This window comes from Sus scrofa, chromosome 12 (assembly GCF_054392235.1).
Source record: "Sus scrofa isolate SSC_HxYL_T2T_F1_AM1 chromosome 12, Sscrofa_HxYL_maternal_Yorkshire_Landrace_v2.0, whole genome shotgun sequence".
NCBI lineage: Eukaryota > Metazoa > Chordata > Mammalia > Artiodactyla > Suidae > Sus > Sus scrofa.
In genome coordinates, this window is record NC_139394.1 from 11,720,807 (window position 1) to 11,741,394 (window position 20,588).

General features: G+C 40.5%; 1 protein-coding gene across 2 annotated transcripts; it reads right to left on the reverse strand.

The window, feature by feature from the left end:
- Positions 1 to 1,454: 1,454 nt before the first annotated feature.
- PRKAR1A (protein kinase cAMP-dependent type I regulatory subunit alpha) lies at positions 1,455 to 20,283 on the reverse strand. 2 transcript variants are annotated; one of them, XM_005656932.4, is made up of 11 exons: positions 20,163 to 20,283; positions 16,700 to 16,879; positions 11,494 to 11,664; positions 10,617 to 10,708; positions 10,114 to 10,175; positions 9,243 to 9,289; positions 8,429 to 8,587; positions 6,545 to 6,605; positions 5,309 to 5,430; positions 4,292 to 4,373; positions 1,455 to 3,939 (listed from the first exon to the last, which is right to left on the reverse strand). In XM_005656932.4, the coding sequence occupies exons 2-11, from the start codon at positions 16,871 to 16,873 to the stop codon at positions 3,767 to 3,769; spliced, it is 1,143 nt and encodes a 380-aa protein (XP_005656989.1). In that variant the 5' UTR covers positions 16,874 to 16,879; positions 20,163 to 20,283; the 3' UTR covers positions 1,455 to 3,766.
- Positions 20,284 to 20,588: the final 305 nt, after the last annotated feature.

Sequence of the window (20,588 nt, forward strand, 5' to 3'; positions counted from 1 at the left end):
TATGTGAAATTCCATAGGGTCAGAAGGGAGAAATTTAAGATTCTTCCTTTCATATTCTCCTCTCTGCAATCTTTACTGTTGACTACGATGATGGCCACTTTGGGGCCACATTAAAATAGTGGTCTAGACTTTGCTTCTCCATGCTGTCTTAGCCCATCTAGAAATACACCAGGGCCTCACAAAAATACAAAAAGCGTTCAGGGGAGTTCCCATTGTGGCTCAGCGGAAACGAACCTGACTGGTATCCATGAGGACACACGTTCGATCCCTCACCTCACTCAGTGGGTGAAGGATCTGGCGTTGCATGAGCTGTGGTGTAGCGTAGCAGACATAGCTCAGATCGCACGCTGCCGTAGCTGTGATGTTAAGCCAGCAGCTGCTGCTCTGATTTGACCTCTAGCCTGGAAAGTCCATAAGCTGTAGGTGTGGCCCTGAAAACAAAACTTAACAAAAAAGCGTTCAGCTATTCATTTGTGGTTAGAGCTAAAGCAGTATTAAGAAAACGTACCACTTTGGACTTCCTGTTGTGGCACAGCAGAAATGAATGTGACTAGGATCCATGAGGTTGCAGGTTCAATCCCTGGCCTCGCTCAGTGGGTTAAGGAGCCGGCATTCCGTGAGCTGTGGTGTAAGTCGCAGATGTGGCCTGGATTTGGCATGGCTGTGACTGTGGCATAGGCCAGCAACTATAGCTCCAATTTGACCCCTAGCCTGGGAACTTCCACACGCCATGAGTGCGGCCCTAAAAAAAAGCAAAAAGAAAAAGACAAAGATTAAAAAAAAAAAAAGAAAAAAAGGATTTTGTGTGAGCCAGTATTTTAGAGGGAAAATTAAACTACGTGCAAAATGTTCCGAGACCAGGATTACTGTATGTGGACAAAGCGCCTGTGTTACAACACAGAACATCTTCAACGATGTTCCAGACAAGACAACATTATCTCCACCTTCACTGAAGGACATAAAAAAATTACTTCAAATACGTTAATGAGTTCAATTTAATCACCCCATGCCTCAGAAATCTGAGGATTGGAAATGACTTAATATATACACATGATATAGAAGCATACCTAAGTATATGAATGTATCTATTACATTTAAGTCAAAGAGTATGCTGACCTAGAAGTGATATTTCCCCATTAAGGCTGGGAAAGTTCCGAGGCCAGAGAACCAGTCTGGTTTCAATAAAAAGGAAATCTTTGGCTTTTGATTTAATCTTTTCTTTCCATTGCTCGGCAAACACATTTGCTACATCTCAATTGCCCTTTAAGGCTTTTTAGGTTCATTCTTTGACAAACTGAATTGGAAAACACTGCAAACAAACATACTACTCTTTCAAAACACTGACCCCCTAATTCACTGTGAATTTTCATTCTTGCCCACCAGATTAGGAGTTTCTGGGGGAGAGAGGAAGGAGAAGAAAGGAGAAAGGAAAGAAAAACTGATTCGTTAAAGAATTAAATTATTGAATCTTTTTTATTACTTGGCCTACCATTAAGACAATCTATAACAAAAAGAATAGAGTATATTAGCACACACAGTATAATCAGACTAGTAACCAGGAAACAATACAAAATGGTCCTTTGGCCATCTATACTTTCTAAAGCAGATCTCAGAAATTCATTTACCAAGCCCAGAAATAATGACTTCTAAAGCCTTGACTATCAACTGAGACAAATGGTGCCAATCCTGATTTCTCACATATACTCAGATTGCACAAAGATAAAGCTTTAAATGCGATCACTTTTAAATTTAGTCTTAAATTTTCTTAGATTAAAAACTACAAAAGGGAGTAAACAGCAAGCCAAATGATTTAAGGGCAAAAATCATTTAGAAAGCATTACATGTATCTAAATATACAGGAACATGATTATATACATATATGAAACTGTGCAAATTTATGGCATTCTAAGTAATTCAGTTAAGTACAGTTTTGGCATTTAAACAAAGATCAAATCAAGCTTTAAGCTAATAGGGACATAATTTTTATTTTTAATCTTTTAAATATAAAAAGGCAGCTAAACACAAAATACAGATCAGAAAAATCCTCATTTAATATAGATTACTTTGAAAAATAAAAATTTTATAATAAGGTGGCTTTCTATCCCACATCAAAATGGAAATTAAACCTCTTTCTCTGATTTATACTTCAAACTTAGTAACAACCTAAAAACTGTTCCAATCTATGGAAAAAAAAAATCTACCATGACCAATTTAAATAACCTGGAAAAGATAAGGAGAGAGGATTAATAATCAGAGCCAGTTATACACAAATGGAAAAAAATGCTTGCAGTCACTCCCAAATATAACCCTACATATGCTATAAATCATAATGCAAATAAAAGTGCCTACATTATGGAACTGTGAAATTTTGTTTAAAAAAATTACAATAATAAAAACAAAACAGGTATCATTGGTGCACATGGAATAATGTAACAACACGTAAGGTTGATAAGGCTGGAAAATACTGAAATACAGTTAAGACTCAAAACACAAGTGGACACAAAAATGTTTGCCAGAGAAATAAAACGCTGGATAGGAAAGCAGAACTTCTTCAGCTGGATGGCCTTTTAGACCCACAAACACAAGACACATCCTACCCCACCCCAACCCACTATCAATTCTAGTTGATATAAAAGGAGGGGAAAAGCTTAAACCAAAGTAAAAAAACTTCCCAAATCTTATGCCCCAATGAATTTAGCGGCATAAAGTTCCCAACACTGAACTCTGTCCAGCTGCCACTTCTCCCATTAGCAATACCACCTCCATTTTCCTGTTAGGACATTTAGTCTATCTGTTCCCAGCAAATCCAATCTCCTGGAATCAGTGTTTAACGAGCACAAGAGATTATTATCCTGGAGTCAACTGAAGGATATACATTAACCAAAAGCTTTAACAACCAAGAATACAGACTTCAAGTTCTTTTTCTCAATTCAGCAACTGATGATCAGTATTTGGCACTAGCTGGATAAATGAAGGTCTAATCAGAATTTATGAGCTGAGGCAGATGTATAGTAAAGTCACAATCCAGGATTTGCAGCCTATGATTTGGTGTCAAACTCAAAAAGCAGGTATAGATAGCCACACCTAAACATACTTCAGATTGTGAGGAAACATTAATAACAAATATAAACAAAATCAGGCATATCAGCTTGATAAATAAAAGTTCCTATTAAAAAGAAAAAAGAACTGAACAGTTCATATCCATCTGATCATTAGCAGAAAAGGGCATTTTCTCCACCCTTAAACTAGCTCAAATACAGGCAAATGTCTTTCTACAACACTAAGATTTTTCTCTATCTGTTATTCCTAATCCTCAGAGCTTAATGAGAAATCATTTATTTTATAAAGAAACACAGCATATATGGCCACAGTCTAAAATATGCTTATGATAACAGGAAAATTACGTCACTTACAAAAAAAATCTTGCACTGTTACATCATTACTCTATGGTAAATCACTTGGCACAGGGATCTGCCCTGACCAAGAAGCATGGCACGCACTGCCCAGGTTGAATACTAACACTGCACAAAGAGAAGCAGTAACAGCAAAGTCTCCATAGAATTCTTTCTATTTATTTAACTGTGTATGAGCACTCAGTTAATGCTCCAAAATAAAAACGGTGCAATAAAAGCAACTTTTAATATAAACTGACAAGAAGCTGCGATGCCAGTGGCCACGTGGTGCTGCAAAGAGGGACCAGAAAGCAGTCTGCATGAGTGAAGCATGGACTGGGGAGAAAAGAAGAGAGAGGCACAGGAGGCATATTTCAGACAGACAGTGACACAAAACTGTTGTACTGCTGGATGTTTCGTTTGAGGATATCTGAGCACGGGCCAAGAACACGTTCAAATCTAGGTCGGTCCAGCTTAACGCACTTCAACGGGCCACGAGCAACCACAGTGGCAGCGCGAGGACGATTCATCAGTAGTGCGATTTCGCCTGGAGAAGGGAAAAGGATGGGGTCAAGAGTAGGCTAACTTCCAAGGAAAACATTTTCTTAGAGGCGTACTTCCGATGAAAAAGGAAAAACCAGTATTTATTTCTCTTAATAACTTGGCACAGGCCCCACCACATCTGCACTTAAGAAAAAAAAGGAAACACAGATACAAGACAATCAATACGTTAATTATTAACTGAGTAGAGGTCAGAATCTCACACTGCTTCTCTGAGAGCCAAAAAACTAAAATAAAAAATAAAATTCAGGAGAAGAAAAAAGATTATGAAAAACGGACAGCTCATTGAGAAGTGACTTAAAAGAAACTATGTATTTACTGTGAGGAAATCCACATACCAAAATAATCAGAAGGCCCCAATCTTCCCACTTCAACAAACTCTTCGTTTTCTGAACGACGCTGTAGTACAGCAGCCGAACCCTATAATAAAACCACCAAGAAGCAAAATATATTAATACTTTCAAATCCAGGGTGGCATTTTAAACACTGCATGCAATTTTAGCTACTCTGCAGGGGGGGAAAAAAAGATTCGGCAGTTATATCAAATCCTCTAAGCTCATGTGATAAAAGATGGCTCAAGAGTCACTGCATGGGCTTGACTCCTATTTTCCCAGCAGTCCCTGCCAGGGGGTGCTTCTCACCATGCCAAGGAACTTAAAAGGGTTCAAGCTCAGGTTAGCAAACTGTAGGAGGCCAAATCCAAGCTCACTCACTGCCTTTTTTAATAAGTAAAATTTTATAAGAATGACCTACTAATTCATTACATATCATCTATGGCTCCTTCCCACTATGAGAGAGCTGTGCAGAGTTAAGTCTGTGACTGCAACTCACAAAAGCCTAAATTATTTACCATTTGGCCTTTTACCAAAAGAGTTCTTTGAGCCCTGGTTGAAATAATACCCATTAGCTTCTACTGAGCCACATTCACAGAAAATCTGCCTTGTAGATCTCCTTGGTTGGCAAGAATACCTGCTATACATTTCCATGGACTGTGAAGATATAAAACATAATAACCTTTAGAATTTAAATACTGGCCTTTGATCCTTGATTGCCAAATAGCCCAAATGCATGATTTTAACAATGCTGCAGGACACTCGCTATGCTAAATGGCTGGGTTTTGTTTGGCTTGTATGAGGAGGATTAATTTGAGTAGGTCAGAATTTAGCTATTACTTCATGAATAGTCAGAATTCTGACTCCAACTCATTTAAAATGTGGTTGCTTGGCAGAAAACCAAGCAACACCATTTCAAAGTGAATGATAATTTTTAAACAAAACTGTCAGATGATCTGAAAAACTGAAGCTATAAATCATAATCAGTATTCCCTTTAACCTCTCTCATGAAGAATCCTTTACCTCTAAAATAATGAAGAACTCGTCCCCTGGTTCTCCCTGCACCACAATCTTCTGTCCATCTTCAAACTGGACTGGTTCCAACGCATCAGCAACAGTAAGACGTTCCCACTTGTCCAGAGATTCTAAAAGGCAAAAAATCAAAAGAATTTCTCTACATTATTTGGTAATGCTAAAAATTTCAAAACAAAAAGTATAGTCAACCCAACAGCCATGCCCATTTAATACTCTAGGAGTGACTCAGATTAAACATGCTGCCTGTCTTCAACTACCTCTAGTCTCAACAAGATCTTCCTATTACTTAGAGATAACCCTCAGAGCCTTCCTCCAGGGGCCCAGTGGCCAGGTTAATTTACACCAACTACATCGAATGCTGAAGAAATAAAAAGCATGTAATCATTAAGTATTCCTAAAGACTGCCATCCATCTAAATATCAAACCTACAATTACAGGACCTAAAAGTAACAGTTCCAGAGATTCACAGAAATAACTCATCTATTTAAATCCTCAGTTCAATTTATTTACAAAGCCAACAAGAATAACTGGAAAATAACTTTCTTCCCCAAAGGCTAGTTAACTAATACCCAAGACACTAAGCCAATGCAACCATTTCAGAGAAAGGACAAACAAGGGCAAAAAAGTCAATTCACTTTAACGAAGCAATGGTTGAGGACTATTCCCTTATAAAAAGTGCCATTCCCCCCACCCCATGAAGAATGGCTTATAATAATGTCTCTAAGTCCACATAATGAAATACATAAAATTATCTCCCATTACCCGGCTTTCCTTTAAATTTCCCCACTTTTAGCATTTGTATCAGAGAAAGCCAGCAAATGACATCTAATCTTTCTAAAGAGGAAAAGAATTCTTGGAAATATTCACTTTGCTGAACCAATAAACTCAATGATGGAGCAGCAGAGACAGAAGTCAAAAGGGGACTAACTGTGAATGTCCAGTCAGGAAGAGGAGACTTTCAGCCTTTCTGTCGCTCTGGAATGAGCAGCACTTATTTCCATCTAAGAGGTTTGTCATATACTAGCAAATTAAACATACTTCAAAATTACTTTCTCACTTGGCCAAACTTTAACTCTGCAATCCATGTGCTTTTCATTACTATTAACACCAACAAATAAAGAGTCCTTAACTGGAGTAACCTTTAGGAAATACAATCAGTTATCCTCCTCAAGCATTACTAACACTTCAGTTTGACAATTCTCCATGCAATCTGCCGGCACTCACCTAAAATAGACACTTTACTAAGAAACTCCTCATACATCTTCCGCTTTCTCAGCGTGCTTCCCTATAAATGAAAAATGTTAAGAAAGTCGTATCTTTAAAACGTGTAAATCATATACTGCTGTAGAGTAAGAAATACTGTTTCAAGTAAATTAACAACAACAGAGAAGTCAAAGCTTGCTGCTGATGCTTCTTGATACATGATTGTTCTCTTTATGTTGAAGACGGTCAGTTTTGTTCAGTTCAATAAAAAGTCAGTAACTTGCTTCTAAAATGAACACCAGGTATACGTCCAAAGAACACACTAATTAGCAAAATGTCAAAACAAGCAAATAGGAGTTCCCGTCGTGGCGCAGCGGTTAACGAATCCGACTAGGAACCATGAGGTTGTGGGTTCGGTCCCTGCCCTTGCTCAGTGGATTAACGATCCGGCGTTGCCGTGAGCTGTGGTGTAGGTTGCAGACGTGGCTCGGATCCCGCGTTGCTGTGGCTCTGGTGTAGGCCGGTGGCTACAGCTCCGATTGGACCCCTAGCCTGGGAACCTCCATATGCCGCGGGAGCGGCCCAAGAAATAGCAACAACAACAATAACAAAAAAAGACAAAAAGACAAAAAAAAAAAAAAAAAAAAAACAAGCAAATAATCAGTAGCGCCCCCCCCCCCAAAAAAAACCAACTAATATATGTAACTATAGCTGAATATATTTCCAACCCAGGGTCCTTTTGCACAACCCCAATCCACCACAGAGGGTAGGAAATAAATTCATTACCCTATAAACAAGAGCCCCCACCCTCACCCAAAAAATAAAAAAAGTGCCATAACCCCAAACTAAACCAAAATATCTTAGCTGCAAGGTTTGTTCAATATATCTGGGAGAAAGAAAAGGAAGAAACATACAGTTCCTCCACAATAAACACTCCTTACACAGTAAACTGCCTTGGCAATTTTTAAGTTTCTGTACTTATAAATGCATACATATTTTTATATATTATTTACTTTATATTTATTATGTATTATATATCTATTGGGATATCTCCACCCTCCCAAAACAGAAAACTTTCTAGGTACATCCAACTGCATACTGCCAAAGAGCCATGTAAGTTCTACACAAATTTAAGAAAGTCATTTATGATGACTAACGCTATTAGCTGAGTCTTAAACATGCAAGCTACTCCATAAACTTGTCACAAAGTTCTCAAAAAGTCTAATTAGATCACCAGAATGTTCCAATGGTTTTATTACTTTGTTTATTCCTTTTCAGTGCTAGGAGGCATCATTTGCATCACTGATAACCTCATTTCAGTTTAGAGAAGCTTAAATACCTTCATGCACTCAGAAGCAGCACTTGTAGGCCCTCTGTAATGTGTAAAGATTAGGTAAGTGAAGTTGCACTGATTGACATATGGAGAGATTTCCAAACATAAGCTGACCACTGTATTCGTTTCCCGTTATTTCCGGCTGGTTTTGTTCTAAATGATCACTGCCTCAAATGGTACAATGAATAATGCCAAGTTTGGTTTAATGCAAAGCATTCGATCATTGAAAGTGAAAAATACTCTCATTTTAATGTGGTGGTATTATTATTTATTTTTCCTTTAGGGCCACACCTGCAGCATATGGAAGTTCCCAAGCTAGGGATCGAATGGGAGCTGCAGGCCTACGCCACGGCCACAGCAATGCCAGATCCAAGCCATGCCTGTGACCGACACCATGGCTCACAGCAACGCCAGATCCTTAACCCACTGAGCTGAGCTGAGCCAGGGATGGAACCCGCAGCCTCATAGATACTAGTTGGCCACTGAGCTGCAACGGGAACTCCAGGTATTATTTAAACATTAGTTACAGAGACTGGATTGTGAGTCACACTCCCAAAACCATGATGTCTTACCATAAGGATTCTTCTGTAGCTGTCTCGGTCAATACCCCACAATTTCACATTTGTCTTTGCCTTGACAGTGGCTGCTCTAGGTGTACCATAAATCAGAGCAAGTTCTCCAAAGCTTCCTCCTTCCCCAACACTGGTTGCCCACTCATTGTTGACGTAGACCTAAAATACAAATACACTGGGTTTTGTTTTTTTTTTTACATACACAAAAACGCTAAGTATTAAAAACCTACAAGCCTTTTTAAGACATCACAATCCTGAGCTTTGTTTTAAAAAATAGAATATGTTAAGTTTTTGCTACACAGAGCAAGACAGCTGACTTCTGACAATGAGTTAAATAAATTCAGAGTGTCTCTGTACCTGGCTCAATCATCTGATAAGAAAAAGGTACAACCAAGGCAAAAGAATGAACTAAGCATTAATAATTGTACATATTTACAGAACACTGTGCCAGGCACTGGGCTAAGCATTTTATGTGCAGGAGGCACTGAGTTTTCCACTAACCTTATGGGAGCAACCAGACTTAAAATCAAGAAAGACATACCAAGTCTCCCGGCTAATGGCCAGTCTAGACTCTCCCTTAAACTTGTCTGACTCCACTGCATGCACACGTGCCTTAACCACTAATCTAGCAGAAGTTCTGAACTGCTTATCTAGCTAAAGAAATTACCTTTAGAAAGTCTGTGTCATTAAATTATTTGGCAAAAGGAATTTAAACTTATAAGGGTGTAAAAGCCCTTCAAAAACTCTTAGAAGCAATAAATAACAAGTTGATTTTTAAGATCATCAATGTATTTTTACTACTATTAAATCTTACATCCATCTCTCCTTGATCAATCACATAGAAGTTATCCCCTTCATCACCTAAAAGTGAGGAGAGTAAAAAAGATAGAAGTATGTTATCAATCAAAGAAGTACAAATCAAAACCACTGAATTAATATAATGAATTTATTTTACTGAGGTGCTGTGAAAAGGAGTATATTACCAATTAATACAACACAATCTTACAGGTAAAAAAATCCATTAATATTTTTTAAAAGTCGTAAGTGATAAAGTTTTTAGTCATCTCATGGTGAAGAATGCCTCTGAAAAATAACTTAAAAAAAGCAACCCACGTGTGTGTATAAAGATATTAGCTACTATGCCATCTATAATAAGACAAGAAAACAACTAAAATAGTAAATAACAAAATATCAGATTGTCACTAAACAAGAAAATTTATGGATTATGAAAACCCTTGAAAATATCAATAGTAAAAAAGAGAGGACACCCAAAATATGAGATTCTTGTTTACAGAGGTGGACAAAGAGGTAAGAATCAGTAGAAGGTAGAGAACTTTATAAAGAGATGGGCTAAATGATGATGAATTTAAGTATTTTGCTGATTTCCTACGTTTACTTTTTAAGTGGTTAATAATATAAAGGACATACGAAATATGTGTGGTTCTGGAATTCCATACAAAGTAAAAATGCATGCTTTTCCTTTAACAGTTACTATTAAAAAAACGGTGTCAGATTCTAGGGAAGTATTAGTCCCTTAGGCACAGTGTGCCTTTTAGCTCAGAAGAGCTTAATTAAAAAAATAAATAGGAAAACCCAATAGAATAAAAGAAGGAAAATAGTGGGCTTAAAGAGGAAAACACATTTTAATAATGATACTGCATGCCATTAAGAGCAATAACTCTTACCTTGCTGAATAACAGTCTCTCCAGCAATAAAGGAAACCGGAAACATGGCATCAAAAATATCACTGCAAGGGCAGAAGGCCTCGGGTTACATTTCATGTGCCTCTTCTATGGATTTCAAATATTAACCTTAGAATTAAAGCTCCCACAGAGTTCCATTTGTGGCTCAGTGGAAATGAATCCAACTAGTATCCATGAGGATTTGGGTTCACTCCCTGGCCTTGCTCAGTGGGTTAAGGATCTGGCACTGCCTCAAGTTGTGATGCAGGTCGCAAACACAGCTCGGAGGCTGTGTTGCTATGGCTGTGTTGTAGGCTGGCAGCTGCAGCTCCAATTCAACCCCTAGCCTGGGAACTTCCATATGCCATGACTGTAGCCCTAAAAAGCAAAGCTTCCAGATTTTCAGTCATCAAGAAAATGATTATTAGGAGCCTTAAAACTTGCAACAATGATAAGACTGGTTTGGGATTGCAGCTGTACTGGAAAAACAAAGAACCTATACCTACCTTCTCTCATTATCATCAAGATGTGAAAACAGTACATTCTTTTCAATGGCTTTAGCTAAAGCAGCCATTGTCTTATAATCTTTTGGTATAACCTAAGAAAGAATAGAAAGTAAAATGATAATCCCACAAACCAAAACCACTTCATATCTGCAACCCACATTTCAATTAAATTCAAGCTACCTTAAGGCATTGAAACAAGACTGCTTTGAGTTAAATATTTTCAACATAACATTCTTACACTATTTTTGATCCAGAGTACCCAACAAATATCGACCAATTCATCCCCTTTGCCTACAACTAGGCCTGTATTTAAAGATAGGCATTTGGATCCTAGTCATCAACTAAAGAAACAAAACAGAAACTCCTTGTCCAAGGTCATTATTGAGGCAAAAATAAGCATTTTATGACAATCATTTTTTAAACTATGACCACATATTAGTTTCACAACCTTTTGCCAGCACAATTCCCTTCCCCTTCAGGCTAACGGGACAACTCAAAATAGGAAACTGGCTCTAAGGAAGAGCCAACTGATATCAGTGAAACTTACAGGCTAAAAGGTTAAAAGCCATAATATAACTTATAGGATGTCAGAAAAATAACACCACAATTCAAGAGAGAAAAGGAACGCTGCCTGCTCTTCTACTACAAAACATGGAAAAGAAAATCCCCTAAATGCAATTATTCACTGTTTTATAATTACCATTACATTGTTTCCTAGGATGGCATGTATTATAGAAAGCTGTTCCCAGGGCCCAGGAACTACACAGGGCCTGTCTGTGTTTCACTATTTGAAATAGCATATGTATTCATCACAGGAAACTAGAGGACCACCTCATGGGTCCCCAAAAATTTCCTCAACGTTAAGCTATCAAACTACCTTTCTAACATATGATGCAGCATCTTCCTCCGTATAGACCTCAGCACTGATAGCACCTCGTCGCCTTCGGCCCTTTACCACTGGGTTGGGTGGAGGAGGAGAGATTTCATCCTCCCTCGAGTCTGCCCGGGCACTTGCTTTCTGCAGATTCTGGATCTGCTTTGCCTCCTCCTGAAAAAAAATCATCAGTTTATAAAATGACACCATTTAGCATATAAAGCTGGTATTCTCATATTCCAATGACAGTCCTTCTCAGTTGCTTCCAATCTTTCCTTCTATACAGGCGCGAAAGTTAAGGGGGAAAGGCCAATTACAAATGGGAAAAAATGGAGAGCTGTTTTGAAAAGAAATACTCTGGGGAGTTCCCGCTGTGGTACAGTGGGTTAAGGATCCAGCATTGCCACAGCTGTGCTGCAGGTCAAAGCTGCAGCTCAGATTCAACCCCTGGCCAGGGAACTTCCATATGCTGTGAGTATGCCCACAAAAGAAAAAAAAGAAATACTCTGAAAGGACTATGCTGTTTCTCAGCTGATAACAGATGCCACCGACATTCACTAAAAAACAAAGCCATTGGAATAAGGGCACATAACATGCAAGTAAAAAACATACACCCTTGTTAATAACATATCAAGAATGATGTATAATGCCCTCAATAGTAATAAACTATAAAACGAAATCCTGGGAAATTAGTGTGAGACCCCTGCCCCACCACACCCAAGAATGTCACCTAGGAATAACCACTCGGGCACAGCAATGTGACGTAACAATGTCTATAGTATTGCTTATTGCATCAACTCAATATGTATCCTCTGGATCTGCCAAGCCGAGTCTACACTAGGCCAGGGGAATGTAAAACCCAATAGGTGAGAATTCTGAGTCTGGGAGTTCCCGTCGTGGTGCAGTGGTTAACGAATCTGACTAGGAACCATGAGGTTGCAGGTTCGATCCCTGCCCTTGCTCAGTGAGTGGGTTAACAATCTGGCGTTGCCATGAGCTGTGGTGTAGGTTGCAGGCGAGGCTCAGATCCTGCGCTGCTGTGGCTCTGGTGTAGGCCAGTGGCTACAGCTCCGATTAGACCCCTAGCCTGGGAACCTCCATATGCCGCGGGAGCGGCCCAAAAAATGGCAAAAAGACAAAAAAAAAAAAAAAAAAAAAAAAAAAGAATTCTGAGTCTGTAGAACACATATTCTAGCTGGAGTCTCAGATACAAACCAATGATGACATGTGATGGTAACCGAGAATGTAACTAAGATCAGATATAACCATACTTCTCCTTCAAAAGCTCGAAGTGTTCTTTATTGTCAGGGTTGACATTTGAAGTTAAGGAAAACAAGTTTACTGGCTTTAAAAAAACTTGGCTGCAGTAAAAAATGAGTTATGCCTGACATAAAACCAGCAAGAAAAAAGCCAAGAATGGTTATCTATTACTTTCTCACTCATTTGACTCATTCTCCACTATTTTTCTAAACCATCTTTCAAACACTAAATGAACTCAGCATTTACTAACTTTTTCTGAACATTTTTTATAAAAAAAGAAATTAAAATGTCGACTCTTTCTCCTGCATTGTACTCAGCTCTGCATTTTGCATCAAGACAAATAAAAGAATAAATAAATACAGCAAGAAAAGTCTAGAATGATAACCATCAAGGTATTAATAGGGTTTACTTCTATTAGCAGACTCATACCTGCTCTTTATTTTTTTTATTTTTGGGGGAGGGAGTTGTCTTTATTTTTCTCCTATCTCCAGATTTTCTAATTTTCATTTAAAAACACAATGAGAAGAGCCTATAACAAAAATAACTTCAATATATTTGCATACTAAGTTACAAATCCACTTACCTGTTGACCAAATAATCCAATAATTCTACTACCAGGAATTTTTTCTAAAATATGCAAGTAAGTGAAATGTCAGATATACAAAGTTACTCCATTAGATCATTGTTTCCAAAACAACAAAATGGTCATCCATACGGTGCCTAAGTAAACTGCAGTAGATCTATACAACGGAATACCATGCACACACTGGATAGAATATGATGGACGTGAATTTGTAAATGCCCATATAGTATCTGTGGAACACTGGCTGCATGCCAAGAAGACAAATGGAGTTAGAAAAAGACCTTTTACTGTTGTACTCTTCTGTACCTGCAGCATTTTGAACCATGCACAAATATATAACCAATTTATTATTTAAAAATACATTTTTAAAGAAAACTCACTCATTTTCATTCTGGTAATTCCAATAGCAGGTAAGGTTTTCCCATTCCATATTAACAGAGAACTTTAAAACTTAAGTCTCCCCAAAGCTTAAAGTTCAAGAGTACAATTTAAGTGCAAATTCTATCCCCAAACTTGTCACTGATATTTCACAAAAATTTCATGAAAAATTTCACAAGCAACATCTCATTTGGAACTATCTTCTATCTCAATGAATTTTTAACATAATTTTGAAGTACCAAAAGCATTTTAACAGTTTCATGGATCTTTGTCTTTAAGAGCAATCACACATAACCTGATCCTGATGACTCAGTACCATTACATCAATTTCGATTACGTTATCATGACATATTTTTATATCCTTTTTCTTGCTGTTTTCATTCTTTGGTCAGTCTCCTCCTGCCTCAGTTCTCTCACTCATTAAAACAAAAGAGCTCCTCCCAGTCCACCTACTTGTCATTAGGTTCTAGAGTTTCAGGTTCAGATTCTGTTCCCACCAACCTACTTAATATGTTTTCAACAATTACTATTTGTTCCCTCCCTGCCATTCCATTCTTCCTTGTAGTGAGGTAAACGTCCCATCCCACTGACTTGGGGCTTAGTGTGTGGCTTGTTCTTCCGGCCATGGAACATATGTGGACATGTCATACCATGTCCCACTTGTGAGGTTTGGTCCTGGCCCCTCTGACTTGAGAATGTACTTTGTGAAGAGGCTGCTCCTTCCACTCAACCCCAGAACAAAACAAGCAGAGCTAAGAGAAGATGCCCTGAGCCTGGAAGAGCTGCAAAGGACCAAGAAATTAAGACTTCTGTAGTAAACCACTGAAATTTGAGGGTCATATGGTGCTGCAACAAAAGCTACTACCCTGTATGATCATAGCCAAGTTATTTGATTTCTCTTAGTTTTCCCTACTACCTCTGTAAAATGGTGATAATCACCAGCCTCACACATCTGAAATAATGAGTATGTATGTACCTACGTACAAATGTGAAGTGCTCACACAGTGCCTGACACGTAGGACACACTCCATGGTCAGGTTATTAAAATGCTTCTAATCTATCAGACAGGCAAGGTTTATACATATACATATACACACACACACACACACACACACACACGGGGATTCAAATTACAATTAACAGTCTACAATAAAAGTAGACACTTTCAGTGAACTAACTGTAAGAGTTTTGGGTACATTCCTTATTGCTCAGTTGAGGGTACCAGAAACATGATTCCTGGTCAACGTGGGGAAGAAGGTGACAAGAGTGTGACTATATTTTCAGATATACAACCTAACACCTAATGCCCAGAACAATGACCTGTTGCAAAGCTGAAAACCTAGTTATTTGCAAGTCCAGAGAACCATATATAACGCTGGCTAAAAAAATGTAGGCAAGTGAACAAAGATCCTTGAATTACAGGAAAAAGTGTGTTAAGCTATGACTCATCAAGAAGCCAACACACATTAAATCTAAAAAAGCCATGTGCAAAGAAACTACTTTTATGATCATGTCTTGTTTTCTCCTTGCTTAGTGCCTAAACAGGGCTATGAAAGTACAGCTCTGAAATGAGCACCACGCACTCAACACTCCCTATAAAAAGACACACACCTAATGTCTCACCAACTTCATCCCCTCATTGGATGGTTTCTACTCATGTCCAAAGAGGGATCACCTTTCAGTGACCCATTTCATAGCTAGATCTCCAGGAACGCACTTTACTTCAAGACAGGGAAGGTCCAAAGCAGCCTGGGTCCATGGCATTTCACTATAGGAAACTGCTTAAGTAAGAGAAAACCAGAATTTCTACCATAATTTCGAGACAGCAAGGGGACATTCATAAGGACTAGTTAGTTTTTTGACATTTTTAATTATTCTAATCATCATACTAGACACCAATTTTAACAAACAGCTTTTCAAGAAAAAAGCAGAAAATGCCTGATCAGAGCCATCCAAACATTTTTAAACCTTAGTAAAACAGATTCTTTTACTAACAAATTATGCTGACTGAGAAACTGTCCAAACCAATAGGGCATATTACCTCAGTACAAGTGGATAATTAATAATCATATACCTAAAAAAATGCCTCTCAACTGGTTCATAATCATTATGAACCACATCAAAACTTCAATACACATAAGAAAACCTGTAAATTTACCAATGAATTTCAAAAGTAAATCAACCTACTCAAAACATTTAACGATCCAAACTTTCTCATTCATCATTTTTTGAGGGACGGGAACTGAAGTATTGGCCTTGGTGAAAAATGATCATTTTGCTTAGAAAAGCACATACTATACAGGCACAGGTCCCACTGACATACGTGCAATGAGGATGAACAACAAAGACTAAAAACTGATCTCATTTTTTTCTCAAGAGGAAACAAGTGCATATCAAAACTGTAAACAAAGCAAAGCTTGGACAATCATCAGTCTTGACATCTCTGCTCTCGAGTGGGTTCAGCTGAAACATATTAATAAGTAAAACACACTTCACTAATTCAGAGTTTCTGATATATCAGTCACAAGCTAGACTCAAATGTTCCATTACAGTGATTTCAAAAGGTGGGCTAAAGCTTTTACATTTACTTGCTTTGTTGAAGAAAAAAAGCATCAAGTATTTTCAAGTACTGTAGAATTTCTCGCTTTATACAACTGCTGTACTACTTCTGATCCATGTATCCAGTTATTTTATTTATATCAGTTTTATATATTAATTAAAACAGTTACAAGGAACTCTATAGGAAACTCTGTTAGCCAAGTAAACTTAGTACACAGTGTGTTTTGATAAATTCTGATTACAAAGTTAAAAATTACTAAAACATATTGACTGCATTTCTCTTCTAAAGTTCTATTTTAGATTATCAGTATAAACTATTATTTGGTCAGAACATCTTTTCTTCCAAAAGATACAAACACATGACATCCTGCAGCACTACATTTAAAAATTGTCAGGGTCAGCTCCTCCTCTCCCCCCATTTATTTTTACCTTCTCCAACCTCTCGAAGTATTCCCTGAGGAATGCCATGGGTCTCTCGGGCCGCGCAGTGCACAACTGCACGATAGAATCCTTGAGCAGGGCCTGAATGTTGTGCTTCTGGACGTAGAGCTCACATTCCCGGAGGCTACGCTCCTCCTCACTGGCGGTGCTGCCAGACGCCATGGTTCCCTACAGGAAAAACACACAGATGCTTTGTGAAAAACCCTTCATAAAGAGCAAACCCCAGTTTGGCCTTTGACTTAACAAATTCACTAGGCAACTGATTCACAGCGCATTTTTTTCCTAGGTGGTTTTTTTGTTTGTTTGTGTTTAAACTGGGAGGTGAGAGCTAGGGAGTAAAACACGAAGAGAAACAGCATTCTCTCAAAGTGTTTCATTTAGGTCCTGCTGCACAGGATCTTGGCTCCGAAGGCAGCAACAGTAAAAGGCTCAGCTCCCAGGAGGAAGTAGGAGCCACTATCCCCTGCAGAGGCGGGGTGCTGAGGAGTCAAGCCCTTAAGGGAATTTCATTCAGTTCTCCTCCTGCAAAAGAAATCATGATGACGTGGGAAGTGTGTAAATGGTAAACAGGACAGAGAATTACAAGGGCACACGAGGCAGCTCTAAGCGAAAGCAAGTAAGCACAACGAAGAACATCTGACATGCACTATACGTAAACCTATATCCCAGGGGAGTGTCCTAATACCACTCAGCACACCACTGGAGCAAAGGCTCTAATGAGCCAACTACCACCAACGTAATCAAAAAATTTTTAAACACAAAAGAAATCCCAGATGAGTTTTAAAAGCAATCTTTCATTCCAGACTCTTTTTTACCAGATTCCAGACCCAGATGACAACACACTTACTGGTAAGAGGGAAAAATCCTTACTAGAACACACACACCAAGTAAACGATAAAAGATTTGGACTGGAAGATATCAAAACATTTTCTTCGTCTGGACAGGAAAATGTTAAAACATGCTAAGTCTTAAACTCACATGAAGATTCAATAGATAAATTGCATTTAGAGAATTTTAGAAGGTTCATCAAACTACCTTGATGTAAAGTAAGATAAACAGAATTATAATGGGCAGCTATTCCTACCCTGGAATTAAAAGTTATAACTACAGAGTCATGACACTGTTTCCCTTCCAACTCCTAATTATCAAGGAACTAAGATTAGAAGAAAAAGCAGATCCCCTCCACTCTGCAACTGAATTCAATACCAATCAGTCTTTTCCAAATATAATGCACACAAAACCACTGAGATGAAACTATGTTTAAAAGGAAAAAGAAACACCAGAGTAAAGAGCTAAAGGGCTAAACTGTTACTCATTTTGTTTTGACAACTTTCATCATAAAGGTCAATAACAGTAGACTAATTAACAGACCATGACAAAGTCTGTAGCTCCCTGAGGAGCACATAAATTACAAGTCATAGAAAAAGAACCATGATACTTGAAAAATAAACACTCCAAAACACAAAAATGTTCCGTGACTCTAGGATAGATTTATACCAGCCACTTTTCCAGCTCAGACAGCCAGACTGAGAATCCACTTCAATAGAATTTTCTGCATTTGAAAAAATACTGAAAACCCCCAAGAACAATGATAAATCACATCTTTTTATGCTTCAAAACATTCAGGCATGTTTCAGGAATATCAATACATGTATTCATGTATTCATTTAACCAGACAAATCACTCAGATCAAGTCTGTAGTAGAAATGAGAGAACTGGGTCTAAGAGGTGAAATGGGTTTTTTGTTCGCAATGTATTAAAAAGACCAAAAAGACGACATTGGAAATAAGATCACATATTAACAAAAATGTCCCAGGATTTATGCCGTCTCCGTGTGAAGCCCTGAATATCCATAATTTATGGTCTTAATACTTTTAATTGAATACAACCTACATTAATTCTGTACTTGTACTTAATTTTAAGAGCCTAACAATTTAGCTTTAGCTTCCCTCGCCATCCAATTATTGCACTGCTTTAAAACGTGCACTGCATCGTCTCTACAAATCAGAACACACTCAGATTCTTTCTTTTCAAAATTCGGTTGTGATAAAACGCAGCTTCAAAACGATTACGTGCGAGGAAATATTGATAACGCTCTGAGAAACTTGCTGATTCAGACCGCAGACCCTCAGACCAGCCAGGAACACCTCCTTGGGGTCATCCCGAGGGAGTGTTAGCTTTCCTTCCTCTGAGAAAAACACCAACCTCCTAGGAACCTCTCAAGTAGTTAAGTCTTTTGGCATCGCGTCTGCACTGAGCTGGAGGGGTTAATAGGTACCGCATATTTTTCGAGAGGAAGGACAGGAAAAGTGCCCTTCTCTTATGCCACAGTCATGGCCACAAAATGAAGAGGCCGACCCTTCATCCTACGCTAGTCGGAAGGCCACAGTGGTGGCAAGGAGATCTCGGGGGGGGGGGGGGGGAGCGACGGGGGGGAATCGGGAAAGGGAGGGAGGTGAAAGGGGACAAAAGGAAATTCAGGAGCCAGGCCAGCATCATCGTGGGGGCGGTAATCTCAGAAAGGAGAGGAAAAGCGATTGCGGGAGATGACAAGGAAGAGAACGGGGAAGAGGAAAACAAGAGCTGCCTAGTCTCAAGACAGGCCAGAAACGGTGGGGGGGACGCGCGGGGGCGGGGGGGGGACGACGGCGGATTCCGGGGAAATCAAGCCGTTGTCCTTCAGGAAATGGGGGAGGGCGAGCGCTAAGGCCGCGGCGCGCGGGGGCGGAGGCGGCGGGGGCGCGATGGCCGCCGAGGCCCGGGGGCCCGAAGGCCGCGGAGTGGGGGAGTGAGCGGGAGCAGGGTGGCTGGGAAGCCCTGCTCCGGAGCAGACGCCCGGGAGGCCTTGGAGGTGCAGACTCCCGGCCGGGGGCGCGGCCCCGGGCGCGAGGCCTGCGGGGAGGCGCCCGCCGGGGAGGGGCAGGGGGTGCGGCCGTCCCCCTGCAGGTCGCTCCCCGTGACGCCATCTTGGATCGGTCCAGCGCCCCCAAACGGGCGGCGGGGCGGCGAAGCTGGCCGCACTGAGGCCCTCCGCCGACCCCACTCACCTGGGGACAGACGGCGGCGGGCACGGGATTACCGGTGTGAGGTGACGGCTTGCTGAGCTCCCTCAGCGTTTCCCTCCCAGCCCGGCTGCACACAGCGATAGCGGCTCCGCGGCGACTCCACCGGAAACGGCTAGCCACAGCCAATCAACGCCCGGCTGCTGACGTCAATGCGCCTCGCTCTGGCCAGAGCCGTTGCCTTGGCAACCTTAAAGGTGCAGCGGGGCCCCGTCCGCCCCCGCCGCTCCTTGAAGGACCCTCGCCTCTCCTCTCTAGGAGCGTTCCTTTTCTGCTTTTTTGTCTTACATCGTCCCTCATCTGCACCCTTTCCCCACGCTTGCCTTTTGTCTCTCCCCCACTCTCTCTAGCCTGGGGCTCTCCTCCTCTGTTCACCTGCCGCCCCTTACCTGTTCCTCTCTGGACGCCTCAGGTCCCCTTTATTCTTCTGCTCTTCGCTCCTTCTCTGAGCGACTATCGGGAGCTCCCCTCTCCTCCTCCTCTTCTCTCTTCTCCTCCCACCCTCACTCCTACCTCCCTCGCCGCCTCGGCCTTTTCTCCCTCCCCTCAACCCCCTTCCCCCACCCAGGCCAGCCCACTTAGGGAGTCTCGGATGACAGGTGGGCGACTCCGCCCAGTGGCCCCTGCCGGAGGGGGACGTTGGGCGGGGGAGGGGAGATTCCAGCCGTTTCCAGGCCCAGGAGGAGGTGGCCGCCCCCGGCGGATCCGCAGCAGCTGCGCCACTGGCCAAACGCGGGCGGATGCCGAGATGCGCACGCCCCGCCGCGCATCCTGTGCTCCGCCAGCACCGCGCGGGCCTCCGGCCTCCGGCCCGC